At 35.8% G+C, this 19,573-nt stretch overlaps 1 protein-coding gene across 4 annotated transcripts in view; it reads right to left on the reverse strand.

Moving 5' to 3' along the window:
- SPAG17 (sperm associated antigen 17) overlaps positions 1–19,537 on the reverse strand; it is a 234,437-nt gene extending 214,900 nt beyond the window's left edge. For 3 of the 4 annotated variants that reach the window (XM_050748555.1, XM_050748562.1, XM_050748542.1), the window contains exon 1: positions 19,339–19,524. In XM_050748555.1, the coding sequence (XP_050604512.1) occupies positions 19,339–19,425 (87 nt within the window). In that variant the 5' untranslated portion in view covers positions 19,426–19,524. Of the gene's footprint in view, positions 1–19,338 lie in introns of all 4 variants that reach the window. The other variant, XM_050748550.1, reaches the window with a different exon arrangement.
- Positions 19,538–19,573: the final 36 nt, after the last annotated feature.

A 19,573-nucleotide genomic window follows, 5' to 3' on the forward strand; every position in this document is an offset into this window, starting at 1 on the left:
GTTACCATGGAAGTATAGGAAATGTTTTGTCATGGCTAGAAAACTGGCTTAAAGACAAAGGTAAGGTTAATTGGGCACTTCTCTGGACAGAGAAATATTTATGGTGGGGATCCCTGGTAATCATCCATAGATGGATCTTATTTAACTATTTGTATACAAGATATGAAATAAATTACAGAGTGAAACTTAAAAGCACAGGGTTCAGTGCTGGGAGATTTATTTCCTTGTCATTTTGTCTAATTTTTTTCTAAAATTGCAGGCTGAAGCTCCAAACCTTCAGCATGTCACCACCTTGGCACCATTTTTGTGTAAATACTTATCATTGAAACCATTTTTCTTGGTAATCAATGATATTGTTTGAGCTATTGCAGGTTCTATTTTGTCTAACCCCACCAGATCAACAAAAAACTTTTACCATCTTCAGCATCTTAAAATTTTGCATGTTAAGTATTATTAAAATACTTTTACATAAAATATTTAAAGCTTTATTAATAGTGATTAAAATTTCACTGTATTGATTTATACGTTTTCCAAAAAGTTTGCTTTCTCATTTCAATAGAAAAATGCTTTGACAAAGTCAGGACCATAAATTTACATTGCAATGGTACATCTGTGTAGATATTATTTTTTGAGGCTCAAGTAAGTATTTCGTGTCTGACACTGCTCACTTATGTTTAACTACATAACACATTATGTTAAAAGTTCTGATGATATGTTCAAAAATGTCTTTTAATTACTTTATTGATACACTTTGATAAAATTTTTATTTCAAATACTTTAATGCATAAAGCTGATATATGATGCTCTTTAAGTTTTCTTTCACTAATGATTGCAAAATTTCTTTATTAGAAACATGAGCTTTAACAAATTCTCTGATTTTTAAAAAAAGTGTTTTGCTGTTCAGCTCTTAACAACATAAACTCTGAACTTCATTTCCATCCAAGATTTATATCATTAGCAATATAAATTAACCAATTTTTTAAGTTGACTCAAGTTGTTTTTCATTTTAGAAATACAAATTGTTGACTTATGTTATAATGATTTTTGTACAGTATCAGAACATGCCTCCAGTTGTGACTGATTTTTTCTTTTAATCTCCTGAAATTTTAGAATATTTACCTATTTATGATACTTAAAGAAACATTAAGAAAAATAACCAAATTTTGAAGTCTCTTTACTGTGGGTTTTCATTCTAAATATTTAATCTTAAATTTATATACTATGTGTATTAAAAACTATTCACACAACAAATTGAATTGCATTATAATTAAAATAAAAGTAAAACTAAACATCAGAAGTAATAATTTGAGGATGATGACTAACTGGAATAGATTTTAGATGCAGGAGTAGAGATTTTAGGTACATTTCAAAGGCAGAGCCAACAGGATTGACTGATTAATATGGCTTGGTTCTATGTCTCCACCCAAATCTCCTGCTCAGTTGTAATCTCCAGTGTTGGAGGTGGGCCTGGTGGCAGGTGACTGGATCATGGGGGTGGATATTTCATGAATGGTTTAGTACCATCCTCTGGGTACTATTCTCACAATAGTGAGTGGGTTCTCGTGACTTGTGGTCATTTAAAAGTGTGTGGCATGGCATTTCTCCCCTCACTTTCTTGCCCCTGCTCCTGCCATGTAAGACGCCTGCTCCTCCTTTGCCTTCTGTTATGATTGGAAGCTTCCTGAGGCCTCCCCAGACGCAGAAGCTGCTGTGCTACCTTGACAGCCTGCAGAACTGTGAGCCAATTAAGCTTCTTTTCTTTATAAGTTATCCAGTCTTTGGCATTTCTTTATAGCAATACAAGAATGGGCTTATACTGATGAATTAAGGAATTGATTATGGGTACAGAAAAAGAGAAAAAAAAAAAGAATGAATGCCCTAGTGTCTGTCCAGGTGAGTGGTAACATCATTCAATGAGAAGGTGACTGCTCGGCAAAGAATAGGCTTTAAGGGAAAAGTTGGAGTTTGGGTCTTTGATACTATGATCTAGATTCCTTTAATTCTTTTCAGCAATGTTTTCAATATCTGTGAGAAGTATGACCACCACTCCTGATTTATAGATGCGGTAACTAAGATTTGGAGATATTCAATTTAAGTTACCATGACCAATGAGTTGTGACTGATTCTGGAGCTCAAAAAAGAAAACAGGCCATGAGGCTAAGGCAGTAACAAATAATCAGTGAATTTAATCCAGTAGATATTTTTCAAAGACCACTATGTGCTTATCACTATCAGGTGTAATAGCCAGCAAGGAGAGAACTCAAAATTCTAAACTTGTGCTATGTCCCAGGCATTAGCAGTGCTGGAACATATATTCTGTAAGAGAATAGAGACACAGTAGATGACACTTAAATTGCTGAGAAACCACTAAAGGAGATAACAGAGGTAACAATCACTGAAGTAGTTTAGTGAAAGGAGGGATGTCAGTGAGGGCCGTAATGGTGTGAACTGAGTTTCCTTCTCGAAGATACAGGGGAGGACTTTAATGAGAAAGAGTGAGATGGAGGCAGGAAAATCTTCAGACCAGGAAACTGCATGGCTATAGTCAGCATGTACCTGGGGACCATTTGACTGGAGTAGAGGAAGATAAAGGTAGATAGGCAGAGAAAGGCCACATTAGGCAGGGCTGTGAAAGCTGGGAAGAACACCTTGGATTTTATCCTGTGGGAACTGGGAGCTACTGATGGTTTCTATGGCTAGAGGTGAAACATGATCAATAGTCACCATTTCTTAACTAACATTTTCCTAGGACATTGCCAAACTCATATTGGCAACATTTATGTTTTACTTATATTTAATATTTTTCACTTGCAATAAAAATGATCACATATAACATCTAGGTGGATATTTTGACATACTAATTCCCTTCAGTTCCAAACTCATTCAAATAATACAGTTTTGTCCAAAAAGAGAAATTATAATGTGAGGTTATGAAAAGTCCATTTCCCTCTTAACATTCTTCCTAGCAACTCAGTTGTTTTCATTGGCTTTTATTAAAACAACCTTTGTGTGAACTGGCAATTTGTTTTGTAAACATCAATGAAAGCATATTTCAGAAAATATAGTAATAAAAACCAACTTAATTCCAGAAATCTGCTTGCTGCCAGACATCAGTCTTCAGCTCATATTATGAGTATTTCCAGTAAGTCTTAAATACACATTAACATAAGAAATAGCTTGCTGTTTAAGATCAAAAAGTTGAAAAACTCTTTGCTGCCTCTCAAAAATTGCTCAAGGGTTATGTCCAATAAAATGCATTTTCCTTTTTGATAAACTACATTTATAAGGGTTTTTTTTTGTTTGTTTGTTTGTTTGTTTTTTGAGGCAGAGTCTCGCTCTGTCGCCCAGGCTGGAGTGCAGTGGTGTGATCTCGGCTCACTGCAAGCTCTGCCTCCCGGGTTCCCGCCATTCTCCTGCCTCAGCCTCCCGAGTAGCTGGGACTACAGGCGCCGCCACCACGCCCGGCTAATTTTTTTGTATTTTTAGTGGAGACGGGGTTTCATTGTGTTAGCCAGGATGGTCTCGATCTCCTGACCTCGTGATCCGCCCGTCTCGGCCTCCCAAAGTGCTGGGATTACAGGCTTGAGCCACCGCGCCCGGCCTTATAAGGGTTTTATACACTTCAATTCAACTGAACTCTTCCTTCCCAAATCCTACTTAGATCCAGTTTATTATCATCCTAGTATTTATATATTTTATAATTTTCTTTATTTAAGACGACTGCGATATTAACATTTCAACAATACCTATCTTGAACTCATATCCACTTTCTAGCCCTTTATAAGAATTAGAAGCTTTGTTCAAAACTCCAGGAACTTCCATTACTATTTTCTAAGTTAGGCACAACTCAGCTATTGTCACTAAGCTATATTTAATAATAGAAAAAAATTAAAAATGATTCCTCAACTAGAAGTATAATAAGGAAAGGCTGCAAACTAAATGTTCTAAAGAACTTTAACTTAAATGCCTTCTGGTTGGCAGATGAAGTATCTCTGAAAAGTGAAATGGGTCATTGCATAGTTCTTCTCAGGACACAATCACAATCATCCTATATATCTGTTGTGATGCCTTTTTAATATAAAGGTTTTCTGTAAAACATCTAATTCAACTAACTCTCCTAGGTCCCATAACATACATTTCTTCATATTTCAAAGTAAATCAGTGAATTAATTCAGTATAGAGTTTGGGTGTATACCACATGCCTAAAACCATGCTAATTATTTTGGGGGACATATAAGAAGAGTAAGATGTGATTTTTAGCAGCTCATGTTCTATTAATACTTGTGTTCTAAAAAACATGAAATACATAGTGACTACTTCAAGACATTCTGTAACTAAGTATTAAGTTATAAGAGAGATCCTAGAACCAAGATGAAGGAAGAGAAACCGTGGGTTAGGGTTGCTAGGAAAGCTTGCTGCAAGACATGCTTTAAGAGAGCCTCAAAGATTTGATGGATGAGCAAGGAGTGGAAAGGTAGAAGTTCATGTCAAGCAAGGAGACTGAGTGAGAGCAGAAAAGAGGGAGATAACTCATCTATTGAAGTTATATTAGATGCCACATTTTATGGAAATATTTATGAAGTGAAATAAACATCATTTAATATTTACAGCAAGCTTTTGATGTGGATATTATTGTCTCTATCTGACAACAGGAGAATAAATCTCAGAGCAGGTAAGAAAGATGCTCGAGGTTACCTGTTACATGGCTGACAATCGGGATTCAATATCAATGTGTGTCTTACGCAGAGTGGAGCTTTCTCCAGCAGCTCACTGCCTCCTTTATATGTCTATACAGAAGTGAGGGAACTATCTTGCCTGTAACAACTCAATTTGGTTATCTGTGGGATATCCTGTGGCTTTAGTCTGGAGCCAGACTAGAAAGAGTGGAAGAAGGCAGGCTAATTAGACTTTGTTCAAAGGGATTATAGATGGTCACCAGCTATTTTTAAAATGGGAATTAACATGGTGTGTGCAGTGTTTAGGAAAGATAAATAGTTTGACAAACAAATAGGTAATTCCAAGATGAGTAGAAGTAAAGGGCTCTTTTAAAAACCTAGGGACCAAATGATGTGAGCCTAGGCTATAATGAAGGCATGAGAATGAAGAGGAAGAGATAGAAGTGAGATGTTATAGAAAAAAATCAAGAGGACTTAGAGGCAGACTGAATATGGCGAAAAAGCATGGACAATGAGTTGTATAAGAGCTTTAGTGACTGTAAGAACTGTAGTGCCATGGACAGAAATGGGAAAGTTGAAATAAGGAGGTGATGTGACTTTGATGAGATAACTTTTGGCTGGCACAACCAGGGAATGTGGCATGCTTCCAGGTATCAGAAGGGGCCATTTTCTGTACTGTTTTGGAGCTAGAAAAATGACTATTTCCTAATCAAGAATTTGTGTGTCTCACAGTAGAGCATGGTGTTATAAACTCAAATATTTCTATCTGTTCTATTTAGATGCTCTCAGTAAGAAGCCTAAGAGTTGAACATAAAAAAGAAAATGCTATGGTCTTTCTGTCCTCTAAATGTGAAAGTCAGAGGATGAAAGATTATTACGGATGAAGTCTGAGATTTCAGGTAAAATAAGTACTCTTTTCACACTTATTTATTGGTTTTAAGTGACACTTCAATATCAAGTTTAAGTACTAATCGAAAAATTTTCAATAGACATTTATTAAATAACTTTACTCTAATAATATCTACCTCATGGCACTGCTGTAGAGAGTGACATAAGAGACCAAATATATAACATGTTGTGTTGAATTACAAGGTTCACATAAGATGTTATGATTGTCACAACTTAGTATTAAGGAGGAAGAATGGAATAGTGAGAAAATATAAGATTTGGTTCCTGATGTGACAAATCACTACATGTCTTTGGACCTGATCTTAAAACTCCTAGATTGTCAGTTTTGTAAAAGGAGCAAATTAGACTAGATACCCTGGGAGTCTCCATCTCTGAATGAGTATAGTAAAGGATAGCACTATAATGTATAGAATCACTTAGTGTTTTTCAGCCTGTGAAAGTAATTATTATGCAAATATTATCTCTTATTTGAAAAAGGGCAACCCTACGCTGAAAATGAAAATATAGAAATTGGAAGCAAGACCTAGCAGTCTCAGTTAGGACCTCCACATATTATAGCAGATGTTTCCAAATATTTTAAAATATGTAGATATTTATACTAAAGAAGAATGAAAAGCTTTATCTTAAAGTGAACTCTTGATAAAAATTAGGCAAATAATCATAGGAGTTTTCAGTCCCTTGAGTATTAGGAAACTGAAATCTTCATTGCAGAATGAAATCAATGAATACTGGAGTAGTGGGTCTGGCTGGGTTAAGAGGTGTGTGGGTTGCCATAAACCTTTTTCTGTGCATTTAATGTTTCCTGTGGTGTCACAGTAAAGGAATGGAATAACTGTCATGCCAATAGTTGGTCTCACAAGTATAGATGCCTTTTTGCTACATGTAAAAATGTGACTTTAAATGTTAGGAAGAAATAAAAAAAATACCAGCTTCAGTATTTAATGATTAAAATTGACAAAACTCCAATCCAAACCCTACCTGTAAGATGTCTAAAGAAACTAAACAAGCTTCCAGGCAACCCTGGTATTCTGAAGAACACATCTGGGGACAAAAAGCCCATAATATTTTAGTGAAAAAAATTTATTTCTGGTCTATGGATATTCTCTTTACTGGTACCATGCTTCACTTAACATTAATAACACTGTGTGATTTTTTTTTCTTGTGTTGGCACAGAAATTCTGACCATAACACCGTAGGGAGACCTCCTGAAACTATTGCTACCGAATAAAAGGTGAAATGCTCCTGATTGTTGTAAATACAAAATTACATGCCGGATTGTGTAAAGACAATGCCAGGTTGGACTGTCAGAATGAGCCAACAGCGCGTGATGTGCTTCCCCCTGCAGAGAGCCTATGAATGTGAATGGATGTGCAGTCAGGGAGGTTTCACATCACCAAGATTTCTATCCCAGAAAAGCAGATGTTCATAGCTCTGGGAATGGAATAAGACCCTTGTGGAGAGTCTATAAACAGACGCATGGGGGGCGCCTGTCCATACGGATAAGATAGGGCTATAAATGCCCTTATTTTGCCGTGGCTCTTCTAGGCCTCTTTAGGGTTAAGGCATACTCTCTTCTGAGAATTTCTAGTCTAACCAGTTGTCTAGTTTCACATCCTGTTTCTATGGATTGTTTGTAACCAGCTTTTGCTACAACTGTTACTGCTGATTAATATCTTGCTAATCATAGGTTATGGAAAGACTGTTTCTGTTTTAAGGCTCTGCTAGAAATTACTGATGCACACACTATATTACCTCTGTATACTGTACTTCTGCATACAGATGTTATGTTAAAGAATTACATCATCCCATGTGATCATCTCACCTCATAATCAAATGACCCTAAATCCCTCACTAAACTACCCCCACCCTCACTAAACTTAATAATAAATGCTGGGTATATCCAGTGCATTGGCGGCATCATGGAACCAGAAGGCGGTGACAGCCCTGGACCCAGTTTTCACTATCTTGTGTGTGTCTATTATTTCTTGACCTGCCGATCCACCTGGGAACAAAGAGAGAGCCCCATTGCATTGCGGGCTGCTGACCAGATCCTGCAATATAACACAGGATTCTAATTAAAATATATAGCTCAGCCATCTCTGAACATGTGCGTTATTCAGAAATAGGCTTTGTGTGCAATCCATAAGCTCCTAGAGGGAATGGCTATACTATTTAAAGAAGTCTGGAAATTTTTGTAAATTGCCATGAACAAAGCTTTTATTCATCTCTCTTTTCCCAGCATCACCTCCTATATGAAGGGATTGGAAAAAATGAAAAAAAATCAGAATTTATTAAAAAATGTCTTAGACCAGAGTGACATCAGCAAGATGGCAGGCTAGAAAGTTCCAGTCCCTCTTTGCCCACCATTTAAAAAACAAAAACAAAAAACCTAGAGACTAACATAGCAGTATAGGAGTTATGAAATCAGTCGAATATGTAACAAACGAATGACCAATCAAGAAAACTCAATACATAATACAGTAGAAAATGTTGTGGCACTTTTACTCTCCCTTGCTTCATGTCCTTGCTGTGGTGGTGTGGTGGTGTCATGGGTGGGAGAAAGCAGCCCAATTCCTGATTCCCTTCTGTGAGCCAGAGGAGTAGAGTAAATCTTATTTGCAATGTTCTAAGCTTTCAGTGGGCAACCCAAGGGACTGTTTTATGTCTGATCTGACTCAGAGCTCAGACAGAGAACAGCAGGACAGCTCAAATCTCAGGCTGGCAGAACCTGTGGTCAGTGGCAGGCTTTTTGGTACGTGAAAGCTTCAGGGCAATGGCACACTCATGGATGCCTGGGGAAAGAGCTTATGAGCAGAGGAATACAACGACACATCCAAGGCCCTGAGAGGAAACTGTTGTGAGACTTTAGGAAATTAAGATATATTTAAAAGCAGTCATATATAGGGGAACATTTTTTTTAATTAAAAGAAACCCCATTTCTACAAAGCAATACAAAAATTAACTGGGTGTGGTGGCATATACCTGTGGTCCCAGCTACTTGGGAGACTGACTTGGGAAGATTGCTTGAGCCTGGGAGGTCAAGGCTACAGTGAGCCAACACTGTGCAATTGCATGGCAGCCTGGGTGATAGAGTGAGACCCTGTCTTAAAAAGAAAAAAAAAAAAAAAAAACTCCACACACAGAGCCAGGAAGAATGCACGCATGCCCAGAAAAGACCTGGAAAGATTTTAAGCCTTTATCCCGGGCTGTTACTAAGGCTCTGGACATATCCCACTAATTAGTGAAAATTTTTTATACTGATCTTCAAAACCTGGAAGTGGCTGTTTTTTCCAATGCCCAATTTCAACGAGGCATACAGATAAATTGGAACATATGGCCCCATTGAAATGTCCACAAAATAAATCTTCAGAAACTGTCCTTGAAGAAATACACACATTGGATTTACAAGGCAAAATTAAAAAAAAAAAAAACTGTTTTAGATATGTTCAAACACCTACAGGAAAATGTGGTTAAAGAATTAAAGGAATTCAGAAACTGACATATGAACAAAATGAGAATATCAACAAAAAGAAATGATTAAAAAGAACCAAACAGAAATTCATGAGCTGAGAAATACAATAACTAAACTGGAAATTTCACCAGAGGGATTCAGCAGAAGACTTGATGAGACAGAGGAAACAATCAGTGAACTTGAAGACAGGCCATTTGAAATTATAGAGTCTCATACACAAAAAGAAAAAAAATATAAAGAAAAGTATATAGAGCAAAAGAGACTTAAGGGATACCACCAAGCAGACCAGTAGTTGCATACAGAAATCCCAGAAAGATAAGAGAGAGTGAAAGAAGGTGGACAGATTACTTTTATTGGTAATGGTTAAAAAGCATCTCTAATTTGAGGAATGACATGAATATGAAAATCCAAGCAGCTCAGCAAACTTCAAGTATGATAAACCCAAAGAGACACATATTGAGACACATAATCAAACTATCAAAAGCTAAAGACAGAATTTTAAAGACAGCAAGGGAAAAGTGACTCATTATATATAAGAGATTCTCAAGAAGGTTATCAGCAAATTTTTCAGGAGAAACCTTGCAGGCCAGAAGGCACTGGGAGGCTATATTAAAAGTGCTAAAAGAAAAAGACTGTCAACTAAGAGTTCTACATTCAGCAAAACTGTGCTTCAAAAATGAAGGAGAAATGAATACATTCCCAGAAAACCAAAAGCTGAGGGAGATCATTGCATTAGGCAACACAAATAAGACTACCCCAAGACATAGAATAATCAAACTCTCAAAGGTTAAGGATAAAGAGAGAATCCTAAAAGCAGCAAGAAAAAAAAAGTAGCAAATAACATATAAGAGTTCTAATACATCTGGTAACAAACTTCTCAATGGAAAGTGTATAGGCCAGAAGGGATTTGGGTGACATTTTCAAAGTACAAAAAAAACAAAACAAAACAAAAAAAACTTGCCATCAAAGAATATTTTATCCAGCAAAGCTACACTTCAAATACAAAGGAGAAATAAAGTCTTTCCGAGATAAACACAAGCTAAGAGAAGGCACCATCACCAGACCCATCTTAAAGAAAAGCTAAAGGGAGTTCTTTAATGTGAAAGAAAAAACACTAAGGTGTGAAAAGAAAATATTGGAAGGTATAAAATCCACTAGTAAAATTAAGTACACAAACAAACCCAGGATACTCTAATGCTGTAATTATGGTGTGCAATCAGCTAATAATTCTAGTATGAAGCCCAAAAGACAAATCTATCAAAAACTGTAATAGCTATAGCAACCTGTTAAGAGATAGACAATATTAAAAATATGCAAATTGAGACAAAGTCAAAATGGGAGGTGAGTTAAAGTGTGAAGGTTTTTAAAATTGTTTGTTTCTATACTTTTCTAAGCTAAGTGGTCATCTCTTTAAAATAATTTGTAAGCCTCATGGTAGCCACAACGCAAAAACCTATAATAGATTCATAAAAATAAAAAGAAACAAATTAAAATATACTGCCAGAGAATAATCACTTAATCACAAAGGAAGACAGAAAGGAAGAGGAATTATGAAACAAGAACACAAGCAACAAATGGCAATAGTAAGTACTTAATAACATTGACTGTAAATTGACTCAATTCTCTAATTAAAAAGTATAGAATGGCTCAATGAATAAAGACAAAAGACCCAACTCTATGCTGCCTATACGAAACCCACCTCACCTATAAAGACACACATACCCTGAAAATGAACAGGTATTTCATGCAACCTGAAACCAAAAACAGAGCAAGAATAGCTATACTTATCTCAGGTAAAATAAATTACCAATCATGACTGCACAAAGAGACAAAGAAGGTCACTAAATAATGATAAAGTTGTCAATTCAGGAAGAAAATATAGCAATTATAAACATGCATCCAACATCAGAGCTCCCAAGTATATAAAGCAAGCATTAGTAGTTGTAAAGGGAGAGTGTGATACAATGATTGCAGAGGACCCACTGTCAGTAATGGCCAAATAATCCAGACAAAAAATCACCAAAAAAAATTGGAGTTACAATACATACTACACCAAATAGGCCTAACTGATATTTACACAACATTTCACTCAAACACTGCAGAATAAACATTCTTTTCAGCAGCACACAGAACACTTTCCAGTATAGACAATATCTTAGGCCACAAAACAAATTTCAACCAATTAAAAAGAGTAGAAATCATATCAAGCATCTTTTCTGACCACAAAGGATTAAAACTAGAAATCAGTAACAAGAGAAACCTCAAAAACTACACAAACACATGGAAATTAAACAACTTGCTTCTGAATGATAAATTGGTCAATGAAAAAATTAAGAACATTAAAAAATTTCTTGAAACAAATGAAAATGGAAAAACAACGAACTAAAACCTATGGAATACAGCAAAATAAATATTAAGAGGAAAGTTTATTGGAATACACTTGTATTCATAAAGTAGAAAGACTTCAAATAAAACAACTTAATCATTATATTAGTCAATTCTCATATCTCTATGAAGAAATACTCAAGACTGGGTAATTTATAAAGAAAAGAGGTTTAAAGGACTCACAACTTTCTATTGCCGAGGAGGCCTCAGAAAACTTGCAATCATGGCAGAAGACGAAGGAGAAGCAAAGGCACATCTTACATGGCAGCAGGTAGGAAAGCATATGAGCCAGTGCAGGGGAACAGCCTTTTATAAAACCATAAGATCTTGTGAGGGTCCCTCACTATCACAAGAACACCATGGGAAAAACTGCCCGCATGATTCAATTATCTCCATCTGGTCTCTCTTGACACATGGGGATTATGGGGATTACAATTCAAGGTGAGATTTGGTTAGGGACTCAGATCCAAACCATATCAGTCATGCACCTCAGAGAACTAGAAAAGTGAGAACAAATCAAACCTTAAAATTAGTGGAAGGAAAACAATAAAGATCAGAGAAGAAATAAATGAAATTGAAGCTAAAAAAATACAGATCAATGGAATAAAACAAGTTGGTTTTTTTTTGAAAAGATAAACAAATTGTCAAATCTTTAGCTAGACTAAGAAAAAAGAAAGAAGACCCAGGTAAATAAACTTGGAAACAAAATAGGAGATATAACAACTAAGACCATAGAAATACAAAGAATCATGAGAGACTATTATGAACAACTGAACATTAACAATTGGAAAACCTAGAAGAAATGGATAAATTCCTAACACACACAACTTACTTAGATTGAACCATGAATAAATAGATAATTTTAACAAACCAATAATGAATAATAAGATTGAGGTTGTAATAAAAAATTTTCCATCAAATAAAACCCCAAGACATGGTGGCTTCATTGCTGAATTCTATTGAACATTTAAAGTAAAACTATTACCAATTCTACTCTAATTCTTCAAAAAAATTGAGAAAGAATACTTCCAAACTCACCCTGTGATGCCAGCATTACCTTGATACCAAAGCCACACAAAGAAATAACAACATAAAAGCCCATAGGTCAGTATCACTGATAAAGTGATAAATATCATTAAAATGGCCATAACTGCAATTACTTTTGCACCAACCTAATACTAGCAAACCAAATTCAACAACACATTAAAAAGATAATTCACCATTATCAAGTGGAATTTATGTCAGGAATGCAAGGATGGCTTAACATAGGCAAATCAAGAAACGTGATACATTGTATGAATAGAACCAAGAACAAAACATATATGATCATTTCGATAGATGATGAAAAAACATTTGATAACATTTAACATCCCTTTAGGATGAAAACCATAAAAAACTGGGTATAGAAGAAACATACCTCAAATGATAAAGGTCAAACCCTCAGCTAAAATCATACTGACCAGGAAGAAATGGAAAGCCTTTCCTCTAAGATCTGGAATAGGATGAAAAGGATGTTGAATTATACCACTTTTATTCAATATAATGCTGGAAATCTTGGCCAGAACAATTAGGCAAGAGATAGAGATGAAGGACATCCAAATTGAAAAGAAATATGTCAGATTAGCATTGTTCACAGACATGATTTCATACTTAGAAATATCTAATGACTTCACCAAAGAAACTGTTAGAACTGATACATTCAATAAAGTTGCAGGATACAAAATCAACATACAGAAATCAGTGGCACTTATATTCACCAGTAGCATACAATCTGAAAATAAATCAATAAAGCAAGCCCATTTGCAGTAGTAATAAAATGCCTAGGAATCAATTTTATCAAAGAAATGAAAGATCTATACAAGTAAAACTAGAAAACACTGATGTAAGAGATTGAAGAGGATATACATCAAAAAGAAAAGATATCCCATGTTCATGGATTGGAAGAATTAATACTGTAAAAATATTCATACTATCGAAAAGAATTTACAGTTATGCAATCTCTATTAAAATACTAATGACAGTCTTCACAGAAATAGAAAAAAATCCTAAAATTTATATGGAACCACACAAGAACCAGGAGAACCAAAGGATTCTTAAGCAAAAAGAGCAAAGCTAGAGGCACCAAACTACCTGATTTCAAAATATAGTAAACAAATCACCATGGGACTGGCATAAAAATGGACACATAGATCAATGGAACAGAGCAGAGAACTCAGATATAAATCCACAAATTTGTGGTAAACTCATTTTCAACAAAACTGCCAAGAGCTTACGATTGAAAAGGACAGTCTCTTCAATAAATGGAAAATAAATGCTGGGAAAACTGGATATCCACATGCAGAAGAATGAAGACCCTGTCTCTCTCCATATACAAAAGTCAAATCAAAATTGATTGCAGACTTATATCTAATGCCTGAAACTATGAAATTATTAGAAGAAAACATTGCAGAAATGCTTCAGAACATTGGTCTAGGCAAATTTTTTGTGTGTGTAAGACCTCAAAAGCATATGCAACCAAAGCAAAAATAGAGAAGTGGGATCATATCAAGCTAAAAAGCTCTGCGCGGCAAAGAAAACAATCAATGAAGTGAAAAAACAATTCATGAAGTGGGAGAAAATATTTGCAAATTATCCATCTGACAAGGGATTAATAACCAGGTATTTAAGGAGCTCAAACAACTAAATAGGTAAAAACCCCAAATAACTTGATTTAAAAATAGGCAAAGGATTCAAACAGACATTTCTCAAAAAAGATGTACAAATGACCAAAAGGTATATGAAAAGATGCTCAACATTACTAATCATCAGATAAATGCAAATCAAAGCTCCAATGAAACATCATCCCACCCTAGTTAAAATGGCTTTTAACAAAAACACAGGGCATAATGAGTGTTGGCAAGGATGTGGAGAAAGGGGAACTTTTGTATACCACTGATGAGAATGTAAATTAATATAGACATTATAGAAAACTGCATGGGGATTCCTCAAAAAACTAATGATAGAACCATCATATAATCCAGCAGTTCTGCTACTTGGTATATAGCCAAAATAAAGGATATCAATGTACCAAAGAAAGATTTGCACTTCCATGTTTATTGCAGCAATATTCACAATAGCCAAAGTATAGAATCAATCTAAGCACCCATCAACAGATGAATCAAAAGAAAACTGTATATATGCGGTACATATGCACAGTGAAATACTATTCAGCCATACAACATGAAATCTTGTCCTTCATAGCAACAAGGATGGAACTGGAGTTCATTATGCTAAGTGAAATAAGGGAAAGATGAATATCTTATGTTCTCACTCTTTTGTGGGAAATAAAAAAGTAGATCTCATGAAGATAAAGAGTAGTAGTGAAGAGGGGGCATAGAGTTTGCTTAATGGGTACAAATACAGAGCTTGATAGAAGAAATAAGTCCTAGTGTTTAATAGATCAGTAGAGTGACTATAATTTACAATTATCTATCATATATTTCAAAAAAGCTAGAATAGAATAATCGGAATGTTTCTAGTGTAAAGAAAAGACAAATATTTAAAGTGATGAATATCCTACTTATAGTCATTTGATCTTTTCAAACTATATGATTGTATTAAATTAACACATGTACCTCTAAAATGTGTACCTCTATTATGTATGAATACAAAAATAAAATTGATTTAAAAAGTTTAAAGGGAGTTATTCAAGTTGAAATGAAGGATGCTAGATAGTAACTGAAAGCTATATAAAAATATAAATTTCTTTGGTAAAAAAAATGCATGGACACATTTATTTTAAAAAGTATTATTATAATTTGATTTGCAAATCCACTTTATTTTCTACAGGAGTTAAAGAAAAATGTATGAAATTAATTACAAATCTAAGCTAATGGGTACATAGTATATAAAGGTGCAATTTGTGACATCATAAGTCATGCAGAAGGTGAAGCTGTAAAGTGAATTTATATAAGCAATTGATATTAAGTTGGCATCAATTTAAGGCAGATTATTATAATTTTATGATATATGTAATCCCCATGGTAACCGCACAGAAAATATCTATAGAACATACACAGAAGAAAATGAGAAGGCATTCTAAACATGTCACAAAAAAAATCAACCAAATAAAGGCACTAATGGAGGTAACAAAGGACACAAAAACTCTGTAAGGCATATAGAAAACAAATAATAAAATGGCAAAAGTAAGTCTTTTCATACCAATAATTACTTTAAATGTAAATGTATTAAACCCTACAATGATAAAACAGACTGGCAGAATGGATTAAAAAACAACAAACAAAACTACTCAGAATCCAAGTATATGCTATCTGCAGAGATTCACTTTAGCTCTAAGGATATGCATAGGTTGAAAGTGAAGGGACAGACAAAGATATTCCATGCAAATATTAATAGTAACCGAGAGAGCAGGGGAGGTTAAGCAACTATAACACAAAAAAAGACTTTAAGTCAAAAGTTGTTACAAGAGACAAAGAATGAAGATGCTCAACATCACTTATCATTAGAGAAAAGAACATCTAAACCACAGTGAGATATCACCTCATATCTGTTAGGACAGCTATTATTTAAAAATCAAAAACAAAACCAATAAACAAACAAAAACAAACTTCACCAAAAATAAATAAATAAATAAAACAAAAAATAAAAAGTGCTGGCAAAGATGTAGTGAAACGGAAACGCTTGTACATTGTTGGTGGGAATGCAAAATGATGTAGCCACTGTGCAAAGTATGGTAGTTCCTCAAAAAATTAAATCCGGGCACAGTGGCTTAATCCTATAATCCCAGCACTTTGAGAGTCCGAGGTGAGAGGACTGCTTGAGTCCAGGAGTTTGAGACCAGCCTGGGCCACAGAGACCCCACAGCCAAGAGGTGAAACCAACCCAAGAGTCCATCAATGAATGAATGAATAAATAAAATGTAAAAAGTAAGGAAACTCTGATATATGCTACAATATGAATGAACCCCCTGAGGACATTATGTTAAGTAAAATAAGAGTCACAAAAAGACAAATACTATATGATTCCACTTACATGAAGTACCTCAAGTAGTCAAATTTGGAGAGACAGAAAGTACAATGACAGCTTCCAGGGGGTGAGGAGAGGGAAGGATGGGGAATTAGTACTGTTTAAATAGTACTGACTGCTAAAGTTAACACTTCTTCCTCTCACTGTGGCCAACAGAGCTTGCTTTGACCATTGCATGGAAAGATTTTAATCTCTATGATACTAAGGCATCTTTGACTCTTTAATGCTGCTAGGGATAATAAATACAATGTCTGTGTCACATACATACTAACACAAAACGGTATTTTTATAATCATATTGCCAATGTACCTACTTTCTTTTTATATAATTTGAGATGTGATATTTCACTCATATCAATAAGTTAAATATTTTGGTATATGGATAGCAAAGATAGTGAAAGACCATTTCCTTGATGGAATTAATTTAGGAGCAATGTATACCCAGAAGTGGTCTAACGTACATTTTTCTCCCAAACTAAATGTGTCAGATTTACTTTGTGCACATATTAGTCTCCCTACATAAAATAATCATGCTCCTTCATTCTACCTGTTCAAATTCCACCCATTATTTAGAGCCCAGGTGAAGGCAAATATTTTACAAATCATTTCCTGACTATCCCAGCCCATATTTATCTTCCTAACCTCTAGCCTCTATTTAATCATTTAGTGCTTAGTGATAGAATGCTTTGTATTATTTGCTATCATTTTATATTTTAAAACCAACTAAAATGTATAAAACAGTTGGTAATTATTCCAGCCTGAAAGGACAACCTGAGACAGTGATACAAGGTAAATTCAATAAAACCAAATTGTGAACTTGTTTATTCTCTTTAAAGCCTACCCAACATGAACATGAGTTCAAAAATACTATTGATTTGGATTATCCAACGAGTTCATTCTAAAAACTGGTTTATGGAAGACTGGAGGAATTCCTTCCTTCTCTCTCACCCCCAACACACACACATAATACAACACACACACTAGCACACGCACTCAATCACACATACTTGGACATGAGTAACAAGTGTACAGAAAGAAACTCTCTGGATACTAAAATAATAGAGCACACTACGCATGCTCAAAATTCACACACCCTCAGTCATCTATAACCTAAATTCAGAGTCCGTTTCATTGGTGGTTAGGGCATGCCTCTGGGCATTGAACTGCTGGGTTAATCTGGGAATTATTCTTTTAGATCAGACATGAAATCAAGCAGAGAAAAATGTGAGAGGAGGTGGAGGGTAGTTGTCTTTTCCCTGCAATAAGAAAATGTGTATTCCAACAAACCGAAGAAAATTGAGTTCACTCTTTATAGTTAAAACTACATATTACTTTGAGTTCAAATTCTTTCTATTAATACATAAGATTTATTGAAGTTATATTGTTTGAGTAGGATCAAGAAAGCTGAATATTATTTCAGGTTTTCAAGCCATAAGGACAAATAGTGCCTTTAGGTTTTCCATTCAACTAGGAAAATTATAGCTTCATATTTGCGACACTAAAGCTAATGCAGTGTCAGCACCTCCATCAAACTCCGTTGTTCAGCAGTTTATAATTCAAGCAGAAATGTTCACTCCAAGACCAAACTTGGCCTACACAATCTCAAAGAAAATGGAGAAAAAATTATTTTGGCTAGCGCTGACTTATAAAAGCAAAAGAGAGGGTGCTTTTACAAAGTGCTTTGAAAAACATTTTTGAGAATTTGAGAAAGTAACTGGGGATTACTGAGTTGACATCCGGCATTACTAAAGTTATAGAAAGGACCCAGAATTCCATGACATCACATCAGCATCAGGAGTATCATAAGTACTTTCATGAAATTCTTCATCAGGACTAATTTCCTTATCAAACAGAATTACTGTTAATAGGAAAATAAACAGTTATAGTGGAAAAATAAAGACAAATAGGTAAAAATTTCTCATGAGGGCAACACAAGACTTTAGATCAATTTTCCCTTTAAGTACTAACTCTCTAGTGCACCATATAGACATACATAAAATGAAAACAAAAATTTTCCCTACTTTTTAAAGTAGTTCACAATGGCGGGCTGGAATTTCCAGAAACCACCTTTCTCTTCTCAAATGCTAACTTGTACTTAGAAACAGCTTAATGTAGAAGGGGATTTCCAGCCCCAGGTGACAAGAGCTATTGGGCTCCTCATTCACTGACGCTGGGTGGGGATCCAGTGAGTTCGGGGATCTCATGCATTTTGAAGTCCTGGGGCAGGTGGTTTGTAAATTGCCTGGTGCCTTTGTGGCATCCTGTGGGTAAGCTGGCCGCCAACCCCTCATTGCTCTGATCTCTTACACCTTCAAAATATGTCAAAACTTTAATATAGTGGGATCGGGGCATTACATTAAAAAAATCATCTTTTATATCTATACAAGGCTCCCTTGTACTAAATACAGTGTAATTCTAGGCACTCCGTGTCTGTTTTCACTCAGCATTTATTAAAGCCCTATTATGGGTCAGGCCACAGATGATTTGATACGATTCTCATCCTTTAGAAGGTGTCAGGAGAAAACGAAAAGTCCACAAAAGGAACTCCAGTACAATTGTGGAGTGCCATCTGGACGACTTCACTGAAAAGGGTCTGAAGGTGTCAGAGCGACACCTCCTCTCTTCCCCACCACGCAGCTCTCACCAGCCTTTGTAATCACACTGACTCACCTGGTGGGTGTTCCCTTCCTTCTTCCCTTAAGTTCCGCTCGTTTATCAAGCACTCCCTGTCCCTGGACCCCTGGGTCCTGGAACCATCAGGCCATGGAGAGAGACAGATGAGAGGGCGAGCCTGAAGGCGTCATCTAGGAGGGTCTGGCCGGGCCTCTGGCTTTGCCGGGGGCAGGGAAGGCTTAAAGGGCTCAAGGCTCACCTGATTGAACTGTGCAGCTATGAGCGAGGGTTCCCATATCTTAGAACTGGTGTTCACAGTCCCGCCTTTCTCTTTCTTGGGTGCCATGCAAAGGACGGGAGGAGCATTGGCCTCTAAACTGGGCTCAGGCCCTGCCTAAGCGTCCCCGCTACCACAGTAACCGAAGCTACGCCCAGTTCCTGAACGACGTCGGCTCCCCTCCCCCAACCCCGTTCAGACTCCTTGGGTCAACCGC

Source organism: Macaca thibetana, chromosome 1, assembly GCF_024542745.1.
Source record: "Macaca thibetana thibetana isolate TM-01 chromosome 1, ASM2454274v1, whole genome shotgun sequence".
Classification (NCBI taxonomy): Eukaryota; Metazoa; Chordata; class Mammalia; order Primates; family Cercopithecidae; genus Macaca; species Macaca thibetana.